The 22,127-nt window shown below is 40.7% G+C and overlaps 1 protein-coding gene across 1 annotated transcript; it reads left to right on the forward strand.

The window, feature by feature from the left end:
- Positions 1-412: 412 nt before the first annotated feature.
- LOC111216970 (ras-related protein Rab-1B-like) lies at positions 413-5,746 on the forward strand. The gene is made up of 6 exons (XM_022738643.1): positions 413-426; positions 2,968-3,040; positions 3,195-3,290; positions 3,510-3,605; positions 3,707-3,838; positions 5,513-5,746. The coding sequence occupies exons 1-6, from the start codon at positions 413-415 to the stop codon at positions 5,744-5,746; spliced, it is 645 nt and encodes a 214-aa protein (XP_022594364.1).
- The last annotated feature ends 16,381 nt before the right edge of the window (positions 5,747-22,127 follow it).

Here is a 22,127-nt window from a genome sequence, read left to right on the forward strand (position 1 = left end):
TGAGTTGAAGGTTTTAGGTGTAAAGTTAAAGGGTGGCTGTATTTAGCGCTGCAGTGTGTGTTTTTCTGTGAGGGAGTGTGTGCAAGTGTCCTGGTTCCAGGTGCTGTCCCCGCTGTAACCTGAGCTTCTCTTTATTAATAAATAATGCACCTGGACCAGTCGGCTCATCAGTTCGCTCATGAGATAGGCAGCTCTGCCTCATTCAGCCATTTGCCCTCCAAAGGACAGACACAGACACACACACACACACACACACACACACACACACACACACACATACTCATACACGCAGACAGACACAACAGAGCAAGACACAACATCACAGAGTTGGAGATAATCTGACAGTTTTCAGGTTCAGGATTCTATTTCAGGGATTTTTGACTTTGTGTCACCCGGAGCGACCTCACCAATCATGAATCCTGAATAGTAAGTGTTGTTTCTTTTCCATCTGCTGTGTGCCACTGTGTTACTGAGGTGTAAATATCCTGTTCCCACACAACACATACTGCACACCACTGGAAGACACGGACATCTGCAGTTTAACAGTGACTCCTGACATGGAAAGTCTCCAGATATGTTGCTTTAATCCTGTGTATGTTCGTAAAACATAAAGTACAACATGGATGATCTTATAGTTTTAGTCGACTCTGAGGTCGTTGTCACACTTACAGAGTTGTGAATCAGGTACCTGGGGTTAAAGAAGAGAAAACTGACTTTATTTTCTGCATGGGCAATTCTAGTTAACCTGGAGTTGGATCACTAGGCTGCTGAGGCTGATGGGTATTGTAGGCCTTAGGCAGGGAACGCACTGGATGCGTGGCGTGAGTGTGGCGGCTTTCAGGATGTGTTGATTTTAATTTTGGCGCACGTTAATGGATCAGAGCGGACACATTGGCTGCGTGAGTCGTGCGTGAGATGCGTGATCTAGAGATTCGGCCTCTCGCATATTTTTAATGCATGCCGTGTGCGTCTCCCAACAGAAACAGACAGAAAAAAGACCTGTTGATGTCATGTTCACACCATACCAACAACATCACATAAAACCGACACCGCCATACCACTATAGTTGTCTCTGTCTAGACTGAATCTGAATATTTTGACATTTTCTGTCAAAATAAATCAGAAATTAATTAATAACGAGGAGAGGCTATTGTGTAACAACAAAGTCCATGTACGAAGGAAGTTGGGATGGATGGATGGATCGAAAAACATTAGAATTCAACACGGAAGCCTGATTTTGTTTCCCATTTCCAACTGATAATCAAAGCTGTTTCTTTTAAAATTCCTCTCCAGACATGCCCACCTCTGCTCCGTTCACGAGGTTGACAGGTGAAAGAGCAGTGTGTATCAATCTATGATTAGCAGCAAAAACATCAGAGAGACTCAGCCACATGTTTGAGCCTGAGTCAGACCCAGACTCAGAGGAGGAGTCTGTTGAGACCAGAACCAGAGACTAGCAGACGGATCAGAGCGGTTAGTGTAGTTAGCATCTTTTATTTGTTCATGTTGTTTGTTAGCTTGTAACTGGCAGTGGCTGACACAGTGTTACTGGTTGTGCTAATGCTAACTCTCCTCTCCGTATTTACAAGGTTTCAGCGTTATTTAGCCCCGCCCCCTGTCCCCACAAGTTGACAGGATTGGTTCCCTATGTTTGTGACATATGAAACCCTGGCTGTCTGAATCTGTTTTTATGAGACTGTCATCGGTTCACTGCAGTTCAAGGTGGAAACACTCAGTCATGTTGTTGACTGATTATTTTGCTCGTCATACGTCTTGCATTCTATAAGAAACATCATATGGACGTTAACAAGGTTAAACACATCATGTGAGGTGGTCTTTAACTAGGACCATGATCGCTCTGTAACCTTAACCACGTTTATTATTGTAACCATGATGATAAACATCCTCTACTCTTAACTAAGAACTTATGTCAACACAAACAATGATCTTTGCCTAAACCTAACCAAACCTTTAAACCATTGTCACATCATTAAAGGGTTTGTTTTTTTTTGTTTGTTTTTTTTTTCAATTAGGGATGCAAGTTCAGGAAATGCTATTATGGGTTGTGTCAGTGGGTGGGAACAAATTATCTTTTTCTAACCTTAACCAAGTGCTGTGAGAGTCTAACCAGAACCATAAAACCTTTAATAATGCTTGTAACTACACGTTTATATTATACTGCAAGACTAGACATTGTGGTGGAAAACAAATATGAGTGACACTGAACACACATATTTATGACTTGACAAATATGTAAATTAACAACACATCCTTGTTATGTTATCAGAAAACGTTGCAGTTACATTTCCTTTAAGTGGATTTGCTGTTGCAGATTAGTTGCACATAACATCATTTCTGAGACAGAGTTGCCACAGTGTGAACCTGCGACTATAGTAACCTGTGACTCCACTGCCCACACAGTGACATTATCAGGAACACTACTATATTTTTTACTGCTGACACTTTATGGCCCTCGATGAAACCACAGATATCTAATACTATACAAACAGCAGTAGTGTGTGTTTGTGTGGCTGTGTGCATCCAAAACTGCTGTTTGTCTCTGTTGCCAGTTTAACTTGAACCTAATCCTTAACCTGGAACATATGGTGAACACTTGCATTATATTATAGACTAAGTAGAAACATAAAATAGATGATCCAGAAGACATGGTGAGAAAAGAAAATCTTTTTAGAAGGAAGTCATAATCCATTTTTTTGTCTCTGCCAAGGCAGCGTGTAAACATGATGGCTGTGTTTCAAAGTCGTGCTGTGCAGAATGCCACCATCTGTATTTGTATCTGTTCAACCAAACACATATATATGATAGACTATACATGTTTATTATTAACAATATAACAAAAATGGTGAACATGAACTGCTCCCTATTCTATGTCCTAGTTGGAGAGACACTGTCAAGTGTTTTTTGTGTGATTGTTTACCTATGTGCGTGTGTGTCTCCACGCTCCAGTGACTACCTGTTCAAACTTCTTCTGATTGGTGACTCTGGAGTGGGAAAGTCATGTCTGCTGCTACGCTTCGCGGTAGGCCACACACACACACACACACACACACATACACACACACACACACACACACATACACACACACACACACACACACACACTAAACAGTTTTTACACTTGAAGTTGATCATGTTTTGCACCCCACCCCCTTCCCACACACACCCCACCTCAGGATGACACCTACACTGAAAGCTACATCTCCACCATCGGAGTCGACTTCAAGATCAGGACCATCGACATGGATGGAAAAACAGTGAAGCTGCAGATTGTAAGTTGAGATTGTAAGATTGTGAATTTGTTAATCAGACAAAGTCATTGTGACAAAGTTTTTTTTTCATTTGTCATGTTCAAGAAATCCAAACTGCTGAAAGTTTGAAATTGAAAAATAAAATTTCAGTGTCATGCATACTCAGTGTACTTGCAGTCAGGACTGTGTGTGTGTGTGTGTGTGTGTGTGTGTGTGTGTGTGTGTGTGCCTATTTATTAGTGGGACACAGCAGGTCAGGAGAGGTTTCGAACCATCACCTCCAGCTATTACAGAGGAGCTCATGGCATCATCATCGTCTATGACGTCACCGAGCAGGTTAGGGTTGGGGCCATCAACAATGATGGGAGAGTTTGAACATTAACTTCTCTCCCCCTCCTCCTTCACACTTGTTTCTCTCATCTCTCTCTTCTCCTCAGGAGTCCTTTAACAACGTGAAGCAGTGGCTAGATGAGATAGATCGTTATGCGTGTGAAAACGTCTCCAGGCTGCTGGTGGGAAACAAGTCTGACCTCGTTAGCAAGAAAGTGGTGGACGCTGCCACTGCTCAGGTAACAGGCTTCACATAGCTCTGCTTAAATTTACTACCTCCTAATACTGTTAAACAATTGCAGCCACCACTTTAGCAGCTGAGAGGGTGAAATGTACAGGGGCCCATAGAGCTCAAAAAACAAGCACATAGTTAGGAAATAGGACACCTTTTTTTGTGTCCCCATGGAAACACTTCCATTTTCATCCGCGCTCCTTGCAGTGTGTTTCTGTATTTACTTGTGTTGTGATTATTTGCACCACATATATTGTCAAATTGGTGAAGATGTTTTCTGAATTTGGTTGCGTTCTGTCGATTTGCATGTGTTTTCTTAAGTTGCAGAGCTCTCAGGGCTACTCTAGTAATGCTCATTTAAAATCAGAAAACAAAACTGGAATTGAGAGACAACACTATAGCTCCTAAGTACCTGAAGGGCATATGCTGAATATAATGTAAATGTGGAAGAACCAAGGCTATGTCCACACTACTATGTTTACGTTTCAAAACGCATCTCTTTTGCTATGTTTTCACCTCCCATCCACACTACTCTGGAGTTTACAAGCCCTGAAAATGGAGACTTTTTGAAATGCTGCTGGCCCGGTTTTAGTTTGAAATCTCCGGGGTTGCATCATAGTCTGCATGGGTGAAAACTGAGACCTTTGGAAATGATGATGTAGACACCACGGTCGCTCCCTGATTGATTCATATATGCCTTGACTACGAGTGGTGAAAACAGCATGGATAATGAGTTACGGATAATGAATTACTGACCTTGCTGTCTTTTCTAGCAGCTGTTGTTCAGTTAAATTCTGCATTTTAACACTGCAGCTGTCTTTGCTGTTCCTCGTTCATAGTATTTTTTTGCAACTAATCAACTGCAGAGATGACGATCTGCTTCCTGTTTACACTGGCTCACACATGCCCAGTGTATGTGATTGCTCGTGTAGGCATGCATTTTCAGGTGTGATAATGGACAGAGATGAATTCTGATACAGAGCTAAAGCGGTCGTCTAGACAGCGACATCTCTGGAGACATCTCTGGAGGGACCTGAAAACTCTTTGAAAACTCTTTGAAAACTCTATTTCCAAATGAAAACATAGTAGTGTGGACGTAGCCCAAGTTGTTAACTGAGCCAGAACTTAATGCTAATTAATGGAAGCATAACCATGCTAATGCATTAACGTTAGCATGCAGACATGCATATAGTTAGGTTGTTAACATGCAAATGTTTTGCATCCTATGTTGGCAATGATTTTGTAGTCCATCAGTTTTGGAGTTATGAACTGAAGTGCTGGGCAGGGGGACGGTTTGACCTGTTGGTGGCGTTTCCTGAAAAATCTAAGTAGTTTTCAGCTTCTGGAAAATGTCCTCCACTACATTTCAGAGAAAAGTTTATATTCAGCTACATTTATCTGATCTCTAGAAACACTTTGCAGAGTGTGTACTGTTTACATGCCAAACATTATGTACACTCATAAGTTGTGATGCTCTGGTTGTAGTTTGAAATACCCAACAGAATATAAAGTTACGCCACCTACAATATAAAAATACTAATTGCTTCTTATACCTTACTTTTCAATATAGTGTATTGTAGTATTGATACATTGTGATGTTTTCGTATAGAATAAGATTTGTTATTGTTGCCTCCCTTCTGGATTCCCTCCTTCGTTCCTTGTCCCCTGTGCCTCTCTCTAGGACCTGGCCTCGTCTCTTAAGGTTCCCTTCCTGGAGACGAGCGCTAAGAGCTCTGATAATGTGGAGAGGGCTTTCCTCACCATGGCCTCCGAGATCCACAAGCGCCTGGCCAGTGAGGGAGGGGGGATGCAGGGTGAATCCACAGAGGCCAGGACCCAGAGCACTAAGATCAACAGCGCCCCTCTGTGGCTGGGAGGGGAGAAACAGACGCAGGAGGCCAGTAACTGCTGCTGAGCAGGGGAAACACTGTGCTAACCTGTCTACAGCGATATGTACACTGTTCAAAAGAGAGGGATGTGTCATTCCAAACACACCCACCTGTCTAGCAATGAAATGAAATATCACATTGACATACAGTAAATATTCAGATCCTTTGGTCAGTACTACTTGAAGCATCTTTGGCAGTGATTACAACTTTGAGTCTTCTTGGGTATGATGAGACACTTCTGGATTTGGGGATTTTCTGCCATTCTTCTCTATAGATCCTCTCAGGCTCTGTCAGATTGGATGGGGACTGTCGCTGGACAGACATTTTCAGCTCACTCCAGAGATGTCCGATTGGGTTCAAGTCAGGGCTCTGGCGGGGCCACTCAATGACACTCACAGAGTTGTCCCTAAGCCATTCCAGTGTGTGAGCTTAAGGTTATTGTCCTGTTGGGAGGTGAGCTTTAGGCACAGTCTCTGAACCAGGTTTTCTTTACAATACAGAATATCTCTGTACTTTGCACCACTCAGCTTTCCCTCAACCCTGACCAGTCTCCCTGTCCCTGCCGCTGAAAAAAAACCCCACAGCATGATGCTGCCACCCATGGTATTGGTCAGGTGATGAGTGGTGCCTGGTTTTCTGCAGATATGACGCTTATAATTGAAGCCATGTTCAATCTTGGTTTCATCTAACCAGAGAATCTTGTTTCTCACAGTCTCTCACAGAGAGTCCTTGATGAGCTTTTTTTTTTTTTGTAAACTCAAAGTGGCTTTAATGTGTCTTTCACTGAGGAAAGGCTTCCGTCTGGCCACTCTGACATGAAGCCCAGATTGGTGCACTGCAGTGATGGTTGTCCTTCTGGAAGTTTCTCCATCTCCATCTCCACACAGGATCTCTGGAGCTCAGTCAGAGCGACTGACAGGTCACCTGTCTTACCAAGGCCCTTCTTCCCTTACTACTCAGTTTGGCAGCCAGCTCTAGGAACAGTCCTGTTTGTTCCAAACTTCTTCCATTTAAGAATGATATAGGCCACTGTGCTCTTGGGAACCACCAATGCAGGAGAAATGTTTTTTGTAGCCTTCCCCAGATCTGAGCCTTGACACAGTCCTGTGTCTGAGCTCTGCAGGTAGTTCCTTACCCCTCACGGCCGGGTTTTTGCTCTGATATGCATTTGTCAGCTTTGAGACCTTATATACACAGGTGTGTGTCCAATCAATTGAATTTATCACAGGTGGACTCCAGTCAAGGTGTAAAAACACCTCAAAGATGATGAAGAGGAATAAGATGCACCTGAGCTAAATGTCAAGTTTCATAGCAAAGTGTCTGAATACTTATGTCAATGTGATATTTCACTTTTTCCCTGTTAATACATTTGCTGATATTTCTAAATTTTTGATTAATTTTGACATTAAGGGGTAATGAATGTAGACTGATGAAGGAAAAAATTAATTAAATGATTTTAGCATAAGGCTGCAACATCACAAAAACGTGAATAACTTAACCTAAGCCAAATCTATCACCAGAACAGTGTTGGTGACAAAGTTTTACAAATACATCGAGGATAATTTACTGTATCACTGCTTTAACTCCTTTAAAAACATGGAGTTACAAAGTCTTATGGAAATAGTAACATCTTGGCATAGTGTGAGAAGTTTTCTGCAAAAAATGTGATATTAGCAGTTTGTGCTGCTGTTGTGGATGAATGTACAGTGTGATTAAAAAATAGTTATTTACCATAATTTCCCTCAGAGGTGATTTATAGTATTTACCAGTTTTTGTTGTGTTTTGTTTGTTGTTTGTTTATGTCAATAAAAAAGATCTCAGGATTCTTGATGCTGAAAATGTGGTTAAAAGATGTGAAATATAAAACAAAACCTCATAAATACTGTATGTAAGGTCTGGTTGAAGCTACAAAAACTACTTGTCAAAGTTGGTTGTACAAGATTGGACATGAACCTGAGTGTCTGCTGCATGGCAGAGAAATTTTGTCCTCAAGAGGGACATGTCAAGACAATTTCAACATTGATGAAGACAGCATTACAATATAAGATGCAGAGGCTTTAAAATGTAATGTCAACAGATGGTAAAGTGACCGGTTAGTGTTATAACACAGCCAGAGGTGCCATAACATGCTCTCTGTGTTCAGTGTTGTTCATGAGCTTAGCTGATGCATTCTGGACCAGTTTAGATGTGGCAGCTGTTGCACCATTCAAACATGTAAATACAGATTGGCAGTAATTTTTGCACAACACTGAATTTTAACCATATTTCTTAGGTTCAGAAAGCAGGACTTTAAATGAGCTAATTGGATAATAAATAACCACAAGGTTTGCAATCAAAAAATTTATTGCCAAAGGTCCAAAACAGGAAGTTATATATTATTTGAAATGTGATCAAAACATATGAACAGAACTTCAATTATGTAAAATATTCAGTTTGAGGAACTAAGAAGATTTTTAATAGCAGCACAGCAGCTGTTCAGGCTGCCCAGATTATTAAACCTTCAATGGTAAAAGATTCTCTCTGGATTAAAATCACCATCCAATCTGCAGTTATGACACATTGTTGGACATTCTAGGAAGATATTAACCTGACAAATATCACTTGGGGATGTGAAGTGATTTCTCATAATTACCTGACAACACTGAATAGCTTTATTAGGGTCATTTTTCACACAGGTCAATATTGTAGCTCCGTTCTGTGTAAAGAACAGTGACATGATGATTGACTTTAGATTCATGCCATTGTAATCAGCGGGACATTGTTTCAAACAGCAGAGCCTGTATTTATCAAGCATCCAGAATCCCTTGTGTAGGAATTACATGGAAGCTAAATTAGAACAAATAACACTAGTGCACTACTACAGAGTGGAACATGAGATTTTAAATGATGCTTCCTGCCCCAACTTTCAGCTCCTCAGAGAGTGTGATGTCTATGTTTTACCACATTGTCCTCCAAGTAGAAATTATGAATGTGTTAGTTGAGAATCTGGAGTATTAAACAAGATGCAGAATATATGGCCACTTGTTAAAATATGATGCCATTTACCCTTCTGTTGTAATTAAGAATTTGCAAATGTATATGAATGTTAATACTGTGGGAAAGCTGTCAGCTGGAGTTTGAGTTGACTGTTGTATATCCAGCTGCTGGATAAACAGTCTTCAAGTCAAGTGTTGAGCAGAGATGTTAGCATTCAATGAGGGGGCTGAACAAACTGGTGACTGTAATCCTGAATTTGATAAATGTCCAACACAGGCAGGCTGCTGTTAGCTGTCCTTCCACTAGATGTCAGTCTTGCTCTGTTTCTCTGTTGCCACTGGGACAAGCTGATAAACTCGCCTGGTTGACAGGCAGTTGAACCTCTCGTTGACAAAATTGTGATCTGTTTTCACCCTCTCCTCTTTCCCTCCATTTCTCCCTACCTTACCTCTCTGCTTCTCCTTTGTCCTCCACTTAATGTACCCCTCCCTTGTCTAACCTGAGCCTTCCTGTTCCTTTTTCTCCCTTGCCACCTTTCCATTCACCTGATCCCATCTTGTTGTCCTCTCCCCCTCTTATCTTCCATTGTCCCTATTCTTTTCATTCAACCTGCTCCCTTCCATCTAACTCATCCTGCATCCTCTTTTTCTCTGTATTCCCTCAAGCTCTCGCTTCTCCTCTATCTTGGATTGTTCTGCTTTATCTTTCTCCCTCTCTCTTTTTGGTCTGGCTCTGTGGCTGGTTGCTGCTTTCTTAGTTTGGCTGTTGCGAGTGTGATTGTGGGACAGCGAGGATGTTGCTGATTACATTGAAGGTATGTAGTGATGTCACTTGTTCGTGCGATACTGTACACCTCACCACCACTAAAATGTCAAACATCCAACATGTGGATACAAAACCACAATCCCAAGGTGCACTAACTAAACAAAACATTATTACTGAAAACCAGTGGGTCCAGAAAGTCCCCCCAGCAAGCCATGTGATCCCGAGCATATGGCTCAAATTGCAATAATCTGTATTAGACTTCACCAAAACTTATGGGAGAAAACTCCAGTTCCCAAATTGACACCTTAAACCAGAATGCACAAAGGAGTAACAGAGATACGGTGATGTGATCCTGGGCCACTTAGTCTGCAGAGCTGTTCTTGTTTTGACTCGTGTTCCTCTGGAGTAATCCAACCTTGTTGTGAAAACCAAATGTACTCACGTTCAGGCAGGACAAGGGTTTATTTTTATCTGCCAGCATTACAGCAGGTGATCCAGTTATACATCTGAGTCTTGTCCATGTTCTGCATTAGCTAAATCAGTCACATTTAACATGGTCAAAAAAAACCTCTCAGTGTTGTAAGCCCTGCCTTCTCCATAACACTAAACGGCTCTAATCACCTGTCGTAAATTACATTGTTTCATTGTACACTTTACAAATATGATAGAAAAAGAGTGTAACCTTAGTAAAATACACTATTTAACATACACATAGACTATTATGTAGACTTTAATAAATGTGGAATCTAAATATGTCTTAAAAGCATATTCTATCAAAAATAGGATATACACTCAGTTGGCTCTTACACACAGTGACTAGAATAACGCCCCCCCCCCCCCCAGAAAAAAAGAAAAAAACTACACTCACGTGATACTTCCCTGATGAATTTTAACCAGTATCCAGACATACCAAAGCACCAAATGCCTACATACTAACTGGCAAACCTCTATTGCCACAGGAGGTAGCACAACACAAACAAAACCGGGTCAAATTACCACAAGATTACCCTAAAGGCTAAGATTCATTTTACCAAACTACTTTGATCCAGGACGAGCCCCCAATTTGTCACAACCCTGCTCAAGGCTGGACAAAGGAGGGAAACCAGACATGAGTTATAACTAAAAAGAAACTTATTATACACAACTAAAAAGGAACTCCCTCTAAAGACAAACAAAACCAACAGGGTGGAAGTCAGGGGAGAGGAGGAGACTGGCTGACTGGCACCAGCTTATATAGTGCAGCCAGACCAGGTGAGCTGAATCTACCTGATAACCAGACTCCACCCATCAGGGTCCTGTAGCATAAAAATGGCTACAGAGCTGTGGTAACAGGAAGAAAACATGAATATTCAGAAAAAGACTTTGGGCCATTCCCAGTGTCCCCCTAAGGCCTGAACCCTCATAGACTTAATTCACATCACCTGGTCACTAACTGAGTGTGAGAGACCGCAAGGGCTCAAAATGGTATAAAGAGGAATGGGACAGAACTTTGTGATATATCATGTAACTTGATGATGCCAATTGTGGGTTTGGGACTTCTGATTTTACATTCTTTATTCGCTTCCTTCGCTCCGTGCTTATAAACAAAATAATAATGTTGGATCATATCTGATTAAAGTTTGTTTGTTAACCAGTCATCTTGTATCTTATTATTATTTCTTCAGGTTTATGATGGTCGTTTTTTTTATGCGTCTGGGCTACCCTTGGTAACCACGGTAACCATGTGTTTAATGTCACAGCGTTATAAACTTTAGGTAATTCCCTCAGAAATGCAGGTTTGTGGAAAGTGTGCATAATAGGGTCAAAACGTGTGATAGAGAGTCCTCTTCCCCTCGATGGTTTGACAGTGGGACAGTCCTGAGCCCTCATGGACTTACCGGGAATGCGCCTAAAAGTCTGTTAGTGTGTGAGTGTGGACATCGGGGTTGGTCCATAGTAACAGTGGAGCTTCCTGACATGCCCACACTTAAAATCACTGGGTCAAAACTGACCCAATCTGGGTCAATATAGCAACAATGCAACACTGGGTTAACTCAAGGCAATAGGTTGTTATGACCAAGTGCTAGTGGTGTTTCTTATAATACCATTGGGTTATTTACCCAAACTAAAATATGGTATTGTTCCAAACTGTTATAATCAACTCCAACCCTTTAAACATACGTCACTAACACTGATAGTCAGCATGTATCTGTGTTTTCAGCGACAGAATGCAAATCGTTTGTACAACTATCAATACATTTGTGACAGTTATAAGAAATAAAAATTGAGTTTATTGTCTGAGGCACAATAAAGTAGATTTTTAGTTGGTGTAAATAACACAACAGTAATATAAATAACAACAAGCTAAAGTTAACCACACTGCGTTGGTGTTACAGCAACACAAACTGGGTCATTTGTGATTTGATTTTTTAAACACACACACACACACACACACACACACACACACACACACACACACACACACTTCTAATTCCTAATTACTAATAAACCTCTTGAAACTCTCTCAAGCTGTGAACTGTGGCCTCAAACCTTTAGCTACAGTGCGTCCCTGCAGGACTCTTCTTTATGTAATACAAACCACAGAACGTTTTGGCAAATAAGCTTTTTAATACACGCAAGACAGCACAGTGTGACTGATGGAAAGAAACAGAGGAAAGAAGCAAATCTGCCTAAAGAGAAGACATTAATATTTAAAAATCAGCTTTTATTCTCAAAAGCTAATCCAAGGATTTTTGTAAAAACCTTTGTTAATTTTAAGAGCAGCAAGTCGACTGTTATCTGAGGGGCTTGCTACACACTGTTCACTGTAAAAAACTACAGCAGCTTTAGAAAGCATTCCCTTTTTGCACAGTTTCATGTGTTGAAGATTTCATTTTAAATGGATAAAACTGCCTTTTATGTCCATTTACCTACACTAAATAACCCATAATGACAAAGTGGAAATGTGGTTTTATTTTATTAAATTAAAAGTCTCTCTCACACACACACACACACACACACACAGGTCATTACATACTGTACACTTGCATTCATTTCCCCTAACCACTACCTGCCTAACCTTCACCCTAACCCTAACCATTGACCCAAACATCAGCTTTTTCTAAACTTTTTTTGGGGACAGAGCTTTTGTCCCCAATTGGACAAGCCTCCCCCAGGTAACTGGTCTTTAGCCTGAAATTTGGTGAAACGGTTTGTATATATACTTGATTTTATTACGCCTGGTTTCTTAACATTGCACAGCACCTTAAAATGCAGGGTGTTGCTTTTCTTGCGATTATTCTTCAGCAGTTTGTAAAAACCTTTGCTTGATGTCTTCTTGGTTGCACCACAGTTCTTTCCTTTGTGTTTTGTGAATGCACATCGACTGATACTGAATATTTTGTGTGTACCACTCAGTAGATTTGGAGGCTTCCCTAAATAAATACAGAAAATGAACAGATTACTAGGTCAGTATTTATTGGAAAAGAAAAATTAAGCAAAGCTTATTGACATGAATCAAAAATACATGTCATTGCATGGTTTCCCGCTTGTCTACTTCCTGGAACACAGATTTATACAACACTGTCCCTATAGTGGCCATATTTAGTGTTAATTAAAAGCAGAGTCAAACAGCCTAAGCAGGCAGAAATAGTAGGAAAAAAAGACTTTACATATGTATGGTTTAGGTGTTAATTTAGTAAAAATATATTTACAGTGTTTATACAGGTAGTTATTTATACATTTTTGTTTACAGTTCACTATTTACATATTAATGCTTATACAATTATAATTTACATATTTATAAGTTTAAATAGTTACATGTTCATCTTTAAAAACAATTATAGTAACCTCCTTATTTACCTCGGTCTAAGTCCTTCTAGCCTCTGATTGGTTTGTTTAAGGACACGTGACTTAGAGACAGGAAGTGTTGTTGTTCTGAAGAGGATGAAGCGTGTAGAAAAGTAAAACTGCTGATTGAAAAGTCAATCCATCTCTTTATCAAGAGTGATCCAAACCGCCACATATGGAACCCTCACATTACACTTAGTTTGTCTATGCATTGAGGATTGATTGATTCGATCTAGCTAATCTGTATTGATACAGACCTTATTATGTAGATCAGGTACTGGCCACAATGTGACCACATCAAATATTGTTTCTTTGTGTCATAAAATCCAGCGTTTGGGTGCGTTCTTTCAGTCACAGCAGGACGTTGTTTCAATTTTTTACTGCCCCAGCAATCCCTGACCTCATGTTACATTTAACATGACTTTGATAAGTTCCACACAGGGTGTATACAGATTTACATTTAGGAAAGGGAGAATACTGGTATTGGATCAGAGCTGCATTAGGAGATACCTTGAGTCAAGGTACTCTAATGAGTAACGAGACAGAAATAACTGGAACAGTGCATCCTTACTAGGCAGCAGGTGAGCAGTCAGCAGAGGCTCCAAAGACCAACAGGGATCAGGAAGCAGGTCAAAGATGCAAAAGAAAAAAAGTAGACTGTAACAGGCAGCACAGTTAGGAGGCACAGAAGATGTGACTAGAGTTACTGAGCAGGTATTTCTTGTTGAGCCGGTTAATGAGTTAATGAGAGGCAGATGTGCACACAGATGGAGGATAAGGTGACAGGAAAGGGCGGGAACACTGACGACAAGTGGTGGACGGGAGATGAATTGCAGGGTCAGATTTTTCAGGAAAGGTTAGTAGGCAAATAATCAGGCCCGTTAAATCAGATAGAGACAGTCATGGAGAGCAGTCATGACTCATACTAGTTTACAATATTTAACAAATTTTTATCAGGGATTTATAGGTACAACAATACAACCATGGAAAGCTGAATCTGTGTTTTTGGTGAGGAGCCGTATTAAATATGTTATGGTCATTTATGTGGCATGAAGTTGTTAGATTTACGAGGACGTGGGCCCTGAGTATTGTACAGCAGGCTCAGGAGAGTGATGCAGACAGACCTACAAAGAGCAGCGTGGGCAGATTGTAGCACAGGTTTTCCCCAAGGTGGAGGAGAGTGTTTCTACCTCCTCTGAACCACAGCCAGTGAAGCCACATCATGAATCAAACAGGTGATTGTTTGAGGCGAATTCAAAAGCTGGAATTAGAAAATGTTTGACATTTTTGCTTGATAAATGATGAAGTTTGGTGTTCAATTATCAAGACTGCCTGTAAGTTTTTCTTTAAGTTGATCAAGCAATTGTTGCAGCAGTGAAAATATGATAAAAATAAAGTGTATTTCAAAATAGCATTTGTGTGTGGTGTGCATGAACACTAATCATCCCCAAGATGCAGCCCTTCACACAGCAAGAACAGTCAGACAGTCAGACAGACAGGAATAACAGGCAAAACTATAAAAATAAAACCCAGGTTATATGAAACTGGAATTTCTCCTTTAATGCAAAAGGAGGAGTTAAGGGATGTCCACAAAACAACTATAAGGATAACTATGAATATATTGTTTAAAAAAGCATTACAACTTAAGCTATCTTTCTCTCTCTCTCTCTCTCCCCTCTCATCGCTTCCATAGTGCTGATAGACGCACAACACTGTATGTCTTTGCGGCACAGCAGCCTCTACTTTTCAGCTGTTTTCTGATTTATTCATATTCTTATTAATAAGAACAATGACAAATAAAAGCTAAATCAAGTGCTTTATTGATGTTGTATCTGCTGTTTCTTGTCTTTTTCTATGTAAGCTAGTTGATGGTATAGAAACACTTTTAGGTGCAGCATAAAAAGTCATCAATATCCATTTTGCTGCTCTAACACAGCAGTGACATCTTTGAGCTGAAAGCTTGGATCATTTTCTGTTCAATAAAAATGGTGGTACTACCTGTAGAGGCAAGAATAGAGCACTTTGAACATCAGCTTATAGCCAATACTACACTGTGTGTTGTTTTCACAGACTTCTCTGTTCTGTTATAAGTTAATATTATCAAGTCATATAGAAAATATTCTTGCAGAAGAGGAGCAGAAAAGCGCTTTAGTTGCAGGATTTCACAATATGAGCAGTTAGATATTACTTTTGCTTCAGGAGGCACACAGTGGTTGAGATAAGGAGGCTGATGGATGCTTGTGGTGAAGGGTCAGTATATCCTTCATCAATGGAACTATTTCTGTGCCAGGGGAAAGAGAGCACAGTAGCATTAGCCAAGGCTGAGACCCAGGGATTTAAAAAAAAAAAAAAAAAAAGAAGTTTTTCCAGAGTTGTCATGGGAGTGAGGCGCCAGGCAGGCATGGGGATACTCACACTGCTGTGTCGGAGTTCACCCTGAAGAGTGAGGAGGTCACCTCCAGGCGACTGCAGGTTTGCTGGTGGGATTGGGAGGAACAGCTTGCCTGAGCTGAACCTGTGTGGTGTTTTGTTATTGGACTGCTGTGCTTGTCATGGATTGGCCATAAGAAACACCATGTCTGATCATACGGTGGTTCATAACTGTACTTAGCACCAGGAAACCCTATAGGCCTGAGATCAACAACCACTTTGTGGTCAAATGATCAGATCTGCTGTAAGCTTTCAATTTACCAGTCAACTTACGGTCTAACCCTCACCTGTAGTAATGAGCTTTGGGTAGTCACAGAAAGGATAAGATCACAAATACAGGCAGCTGAGATGGGTTTCTCTGTAAGTTGGCTGGGTTCACCCCTATAGACAGGGTAAGGACCTTGGACATCCAGAGGGAGCTTGAGTGGAGCCACTGCTCTTCCACGTCTTGAGGTGGTTTGGACATCTGATCAGGGCACCTCCTGCAGGAATCCTGGGCATGTCCAACTGATAGGAGAACCCGGGGTAGACCCAGGACATGCTGAGGAGACTACATATCTCACCTGGCCTGGGAACGCCTCAGCATCCACCAGGAGGAACTGGAAGCTTTGCAGGGGAGAGGGGCAACTGGACTACCTTGCTTCACTCTGCCACTGCTGATGAGTGGTTGAAAATGGATGGATGGATGTTTCTTTTACCCATGACCATGGCCATTGAGGTGATATTTGAAAAACCATCAAGATGAGACAAAGAATGACTGACTGATTATAAAGCAATGGTTTAGTTTATGAGGCTGCACTGACAACACATTGTCAGTGGGTCTTTGGGTGTAGTAGGTTTTTGTATTCCTCTCCAAACCATGCTTATTTTCAAATTAAGTTAACCAAAGGGTTTTTTTCTTTGATGGATTTATTTTTGCATATGATAAACTGGATGATGATGTCACCTCATCACTTGCTTTTAAGTCCTTTTTTTGCTTTTTGGTTTTCTGGTGAGGGTTTCATATAAAGTTTTTTTTTATGTGCATTCTTTCTGAATGTGACTGCTCAATTCCATCCAGCTTAAATAAAGGCCTTTTAAAACTCTAAATCTCCTCACTCTGCCTTCCACTACCCCCCCCCCCCTTCTCCCTTAATTTTGAAAAACAGATTAAACCAAAATCTTTATTTTTTCCCTCACTTTTAAAATATATAAATTGATTTTCTGTGTATTTTGAAGCACTGATAACTTCCCTGATCCGAGTCAGTGATGTGTCGTTTTCTTTCCACGGAAATACTCATAATCAATCCCTCTACGTCTTTTACTCGCTTCTTTAAAACTGTGATAAGCTCTCTCTCTCTCTCTCTCTCTCTCTCTCTAAAACAGTGACAAAAACTGTCCAAAAACTTTTCCTTTCAAATAGTGAAAAAAAAAAAAAGAATCTCTTCCTCTTGAATTTTTCCTCCGGTTAGTCCAACATGCTGACAGACTCCATGCTTTAATAAGTCAGTGTTTCTTTATCTTCCTCCAGCCTCCATTTGCTCCTTTATTGTCTTCACATTCTGTCTTTGGTTCCTCAGAGTGAACACGGTGCAGGATGAATAAAAAAGTATTCAGACAACAAAGGTGACTGTGTTTTTTAATCCATCATGTCCGTCAGTGTCAGGGTCTGTGGTAAGTAGGGGTGGACCCAAAATGCAGCCAACACTTGGGAGACGGTGCAGACAGGTTTATTAAACAAAAGAACTTAAACAAGCACAGGGAACCACAAGGAACAGCAGGCCAAAACACGAGAAGCACAGGGGATGACAACAGGCAACATGAACAGACTAAGGACAAACCGGACATGAACAGTTTGGGGACGAACCAGACATGAACAGGCAACGCGACCAGATGATGACAAACCCAGAGATAAACAGACGAACCGACACAGACAAAGGGGAGCACAAAGACTATATAGACGCAAGAGGCAAGGGTGACTGCACACAGGTGAAACACATTAGGGCGGGGCAGACAATCACCACACAGAAACAGGACCAAGACAGAAAGTAAAATCATTGAGACTCACAAGGAAACCAATTACAAAATAAAACAGGAAGTGCGAAAAGTCCAAACAAAACTAACAAAAGGTGTCTGCCATAGCAAACCATGACAGTCAGTGACACTTTCTTCAACAAACAACTGATAACACAGAATTAATCTACACTACTGTGCTCATTCAAGGATGGTAAGTAGCTCATGTCCATTGTGAGTTTTTCTCATAACAATTCTGTATTTTACAAGATATTAAATAATGAACTTAATTGTCCTTCCATCCAAATTGGATATGCTGTGTAGGTTTGTGTGTATAACTTTGGAAATGGACGCTGATCTTAATTTTCATTTCCAAACATCAGCCTCAAATGACAGCAGCTCATTCTTTGAGCCACTGCCTTGTGTTTCAATCTCTTATTTACAGTCAAATTTGAACCGTTTGAACATTTTTTTACCAGTGTAACAAAACAGCATTTGACAAAACACTGAATACATGTTTACTGCTCATATACATGTGGTAATTGATGTGCTTTGTGGCTGTGCATTCAGAAGACAACTTTGTTGCCTCTAATTTTCTCTGATCACTGCTTGGATTGTCACTATAGCTGATCATACAGCACATTTTATCAGTCGATGTTCCGATCATCAAATAGCTTATTGATTTGATCGGTGCCGCAGAGCAGCAGCCTGAGAATGACTCCTGGTTATCATGTAGTATTCAGCTGTGACATCAAAATATCAACTCCAGCTAAAAAAAAACAAATATTTTTGTCCACATTTGTATTAAAAGGGGAGCAGTTTCACAGCCGTAATAGAGGCAGAAAGATTTCAGTGAACCACACCTCTGTCAATGTATGTATTGGCGTGTAAAGTCTTAAAACCTTTCAGAGCTGCCTATTCCAGTCTATGATCCACTGGATAGAACAGTGTGAAAATGAAGGAAGCAAGACTGAATTAACCTGCTAGGGGGCCCTGTAGGAAAAATAAGATGATGGGTCATACACACACACACACACACACACACACACACACACACACACACACACACACACCTTCCTCTTACCTAAGGGGATGATTATGGGATAATGGATTTTCATTCTGTTCTTTTAGGCTGCCTATTTGTATACATAATACATAGACATATGTGTGTGTGTGTGTGTGTGTGTGTGTGTGTGTATGAACAGGTTTGATTGTCATTGAACAAACAGGTTGTTGGAGGCAACTTATTGTAAAGTCGATATATGTGATTATTCTCCATAATTTTGCTGCTGAAGTATTTTATCTCCATTGACAGTGAGAGAAACAAAATGACAAGGTCAATTCTCTTCACACACACACACACACACACACACACACACACACACACACACACACACACACACACACACACACAAACACACACACACACACACACACACTCACTGTTCACACTGTTCACAGTTACAATAAATCAAGAATGAGTAAGTAAAGCTAAATGATAAAGCTGTTAAACCTGTGCCAACCTATGCCAATCAAAGACACATTTCTATTCTAAACATAATTACTTGTGTTTTCTCACTTCTTTTTAATTCGGAGACAGTGGGGCTGTGAATTTGCTGGTTAACTAGCTAGTTAATGGGCTAAGCTAACCAGCCAGGTATGGCGCGCAGACACCATATACTGTATGTATATATAACTTTAAGCCTTAATAAGATTTAAATGGGTGAGTTTTATAAAAATTCCCCCCCGTGCAGTCTTCCTGAAGGAGGAAATTAGCTTGAGAGACCAAAGCCAGGCTGTAAACATGCTTATTTCTGCTGTTAAGTTGGACATTTTAACATTGGAGTCTGTGGGGATTGACTCATTTTTGGAGCCAGACTCTAGTGGTCATTAGAGGAACTGCAGATTTTGGCTTCATTTTTCAGCCCTGGAGGTTGCCGCTTAATGTAGATTCACAAAAAATCTTTCTTTCTTTGCATCAGATTTATATAGCAGGGTGAAAGCGTGGTTCCATGGTTTTATAAATCTCATTCCTTATGGAACAGATACATTTGCATGTTCCTAATTTCCACTGCAGTGGGCCATAAATGGATGTAAACATGCCTCTTATCCTCCTATATTGATACTTCTGCCTGCTGTGCAACTCTTAAATCAAAAGACACAGATGGAAAGGAAGAGTTCAGTTTCTCGTATTTTGCAACGTTGGCTGGACTTTACAACTGGTTCATGTAAGCAGTTTTTCTCAGCTGGTTCGTCTAGAAATATTGCTGTACACGTCCGCTTGATCTGTCCTTAATGCACTGCCTCAAAAAGTGTTAGTTATGAATGTATATGGTTCTATGCAACTGGCCCCAGGGAGGAATGAGGTGAGAGAGAGAAAAATAGAAGCGAGAAACAGAGAATTATGTGACAAAGAGAGGGAGGGACATGAGATGGAGAGGATGGATGAGTGGAGGGCTGACACACAGCTGAGAGAGAGAGAGTAACGCAACAACATGGAAATCACAATCTGAGCTGTGACTCCACATGAACCTAAGCTTTACCTCCACATAATTGGCTTGTAAAACCAAAGAGAGGTCTAGAGGTCACTTCATTATCATCAAAGCAGATGTTGACCTCCCCTCTACCCCCTCCAACCCCCACGCCCACCCCTCCCACATTCACTTTGTGTTTTCAAACTGATATTCATGACATTAGAAAGACCATGAATGAATCTCCATCTTTCTACAGGATCCCTGTTATCTGTTTGTGTGTGTTGTAGTCTTTTAGGGGGGGCAGAGCTGCTGCTTGCCCTTGCACCACCCCTTGCATCAGCTTGCAAGGGGCGGGTGATGAACCCTCACAAGAGGGTGGCTGAGTTGAGATGAGACACTCCATGACCTGTTTTAGGAGGATGCATTATACAGCCCTGGTCCTCAACCCTGTTCCCTTGTCTGAGCTACTGCTGGGTTTTCACAGCTGAAAACAGATGCAAAATCAGACTGTTCCCCATCGGGGAATCAGTCCAACTCGCTGCTGTGTTGCTGCAACTCCCCCACTCGTGTCCCAAAATACTTGCCTCAATCACAACAACTCATCCAGAAAGCGGCATCCTGCCTTGTCTTCTCTGCCTCCCCAAATTCTTCTCTGTGTCACGCAATTCTCCTAAACCCTTTCCTGGCTGCCTGGAATGCCTCTTATCAAATTCAAAAAGCTAATGTTGGCCATGGTTCAGTCCCACATGCCTGCTGATGCTCTGCAGTTACAAACTTCAGTTTCAAGTTTATTTACAAAGCATGTTTCATAGAAATGTATTTCAAAGAGCTTTCACAAATGAGCATAGTAATACATGATGAGATGGCAGAAACAAATCACTTACAAATTTGTATTTACTGTCCTACTTTTGGTATTCTGGAAGCTTTCAAACCGATCTCCATGATTTTCTACAAATGATTTCTGTATCTTCCTTACCTGTAGCTAATTAGAAATATTACAATATATTTCCCAAAAAATGCGTGGAAGAATCTTGTATATGATTTCAGGCACCCCTAAAGTGGACTGTACCATTTCTTTACCTTGATGTTAGCTGAATGTCTCATCTGCCTCACTCCATCAGTGGAGTCTAGCTAATGTTAGCTAGCCGATATAACCTAACCTCCTCCTGTCTTGACAAAATATCTATAATAAACACTTGTTATGTCCTTATATCTCGTACTACTACATTATAGTTTGTCAGTTTGAACTTGCTCACTCAATTCCAAGTCAATATGTGCATCTCCAAACAGTTTCAGAGAGATACTTGTGGGTTGCTTATCGATTAAGTATTCGCAAGTGCCCGGAAGATGTTGGGATATTGTACCGCCCACAACTCAGCATTAACATGATTAACTGTCAAAATCAAATCCATGTCCACATTGACCTGAATTATATTGGCATTTGGACCAGCTAATGAAGGTCCTGGCAAGGGGGAGTTGCTGATTCAAATACCATTGATATTAGTTTATAGTGTTTATAACAATGATCTAGAGATTATTCCTATTATTTTTCATTGAATAAAAATAATTCACTGCACCACCGTGCCACCGTCACTTTGATCATGTTTTCATTATTTCTACTGCAGTTGTCATTTAACCAAATGGCACACACACAATTGGTGTGGCATACTTCTTTGAAGATCAGTCTTAAATTTAGTTATGTAATGATTTTTGTTAGTTAAAATGAAGGCTTGAAATGATTCAGATGCTCTGCAAACCCATCAACTGATTTTCATCAATTGTCTGATTCACTTGTTTGATCCAAGGTATAACTGAGAGATGTCCAACTGGCAAAATTTGTCTGATTATCTCTCCTGCTTCCTCTCCTCTTCTCTCTCATCTCTCTATTTGCCAAGAGGCATCACCTAATGAGGCCAAGAATGAGGTCTTCACATTTATGTGT

The sequence above is a fragment of the Seriola dumerili genome, unplaced genomic scaffold, assembly GCF_002260705.1.
Source record: "Seriola dumerili isolate Sdu_G_001 unplaced genomic scaffold, Sdu_1.0 BDQW01000036.1, whole genome shotgun sequence".
Lineage (NCBI taxonomy): Eukaryota > Metazoa > Chordata > Actinopteri > Carangiformes > Carangidae > Seriola > Seriola dumerili.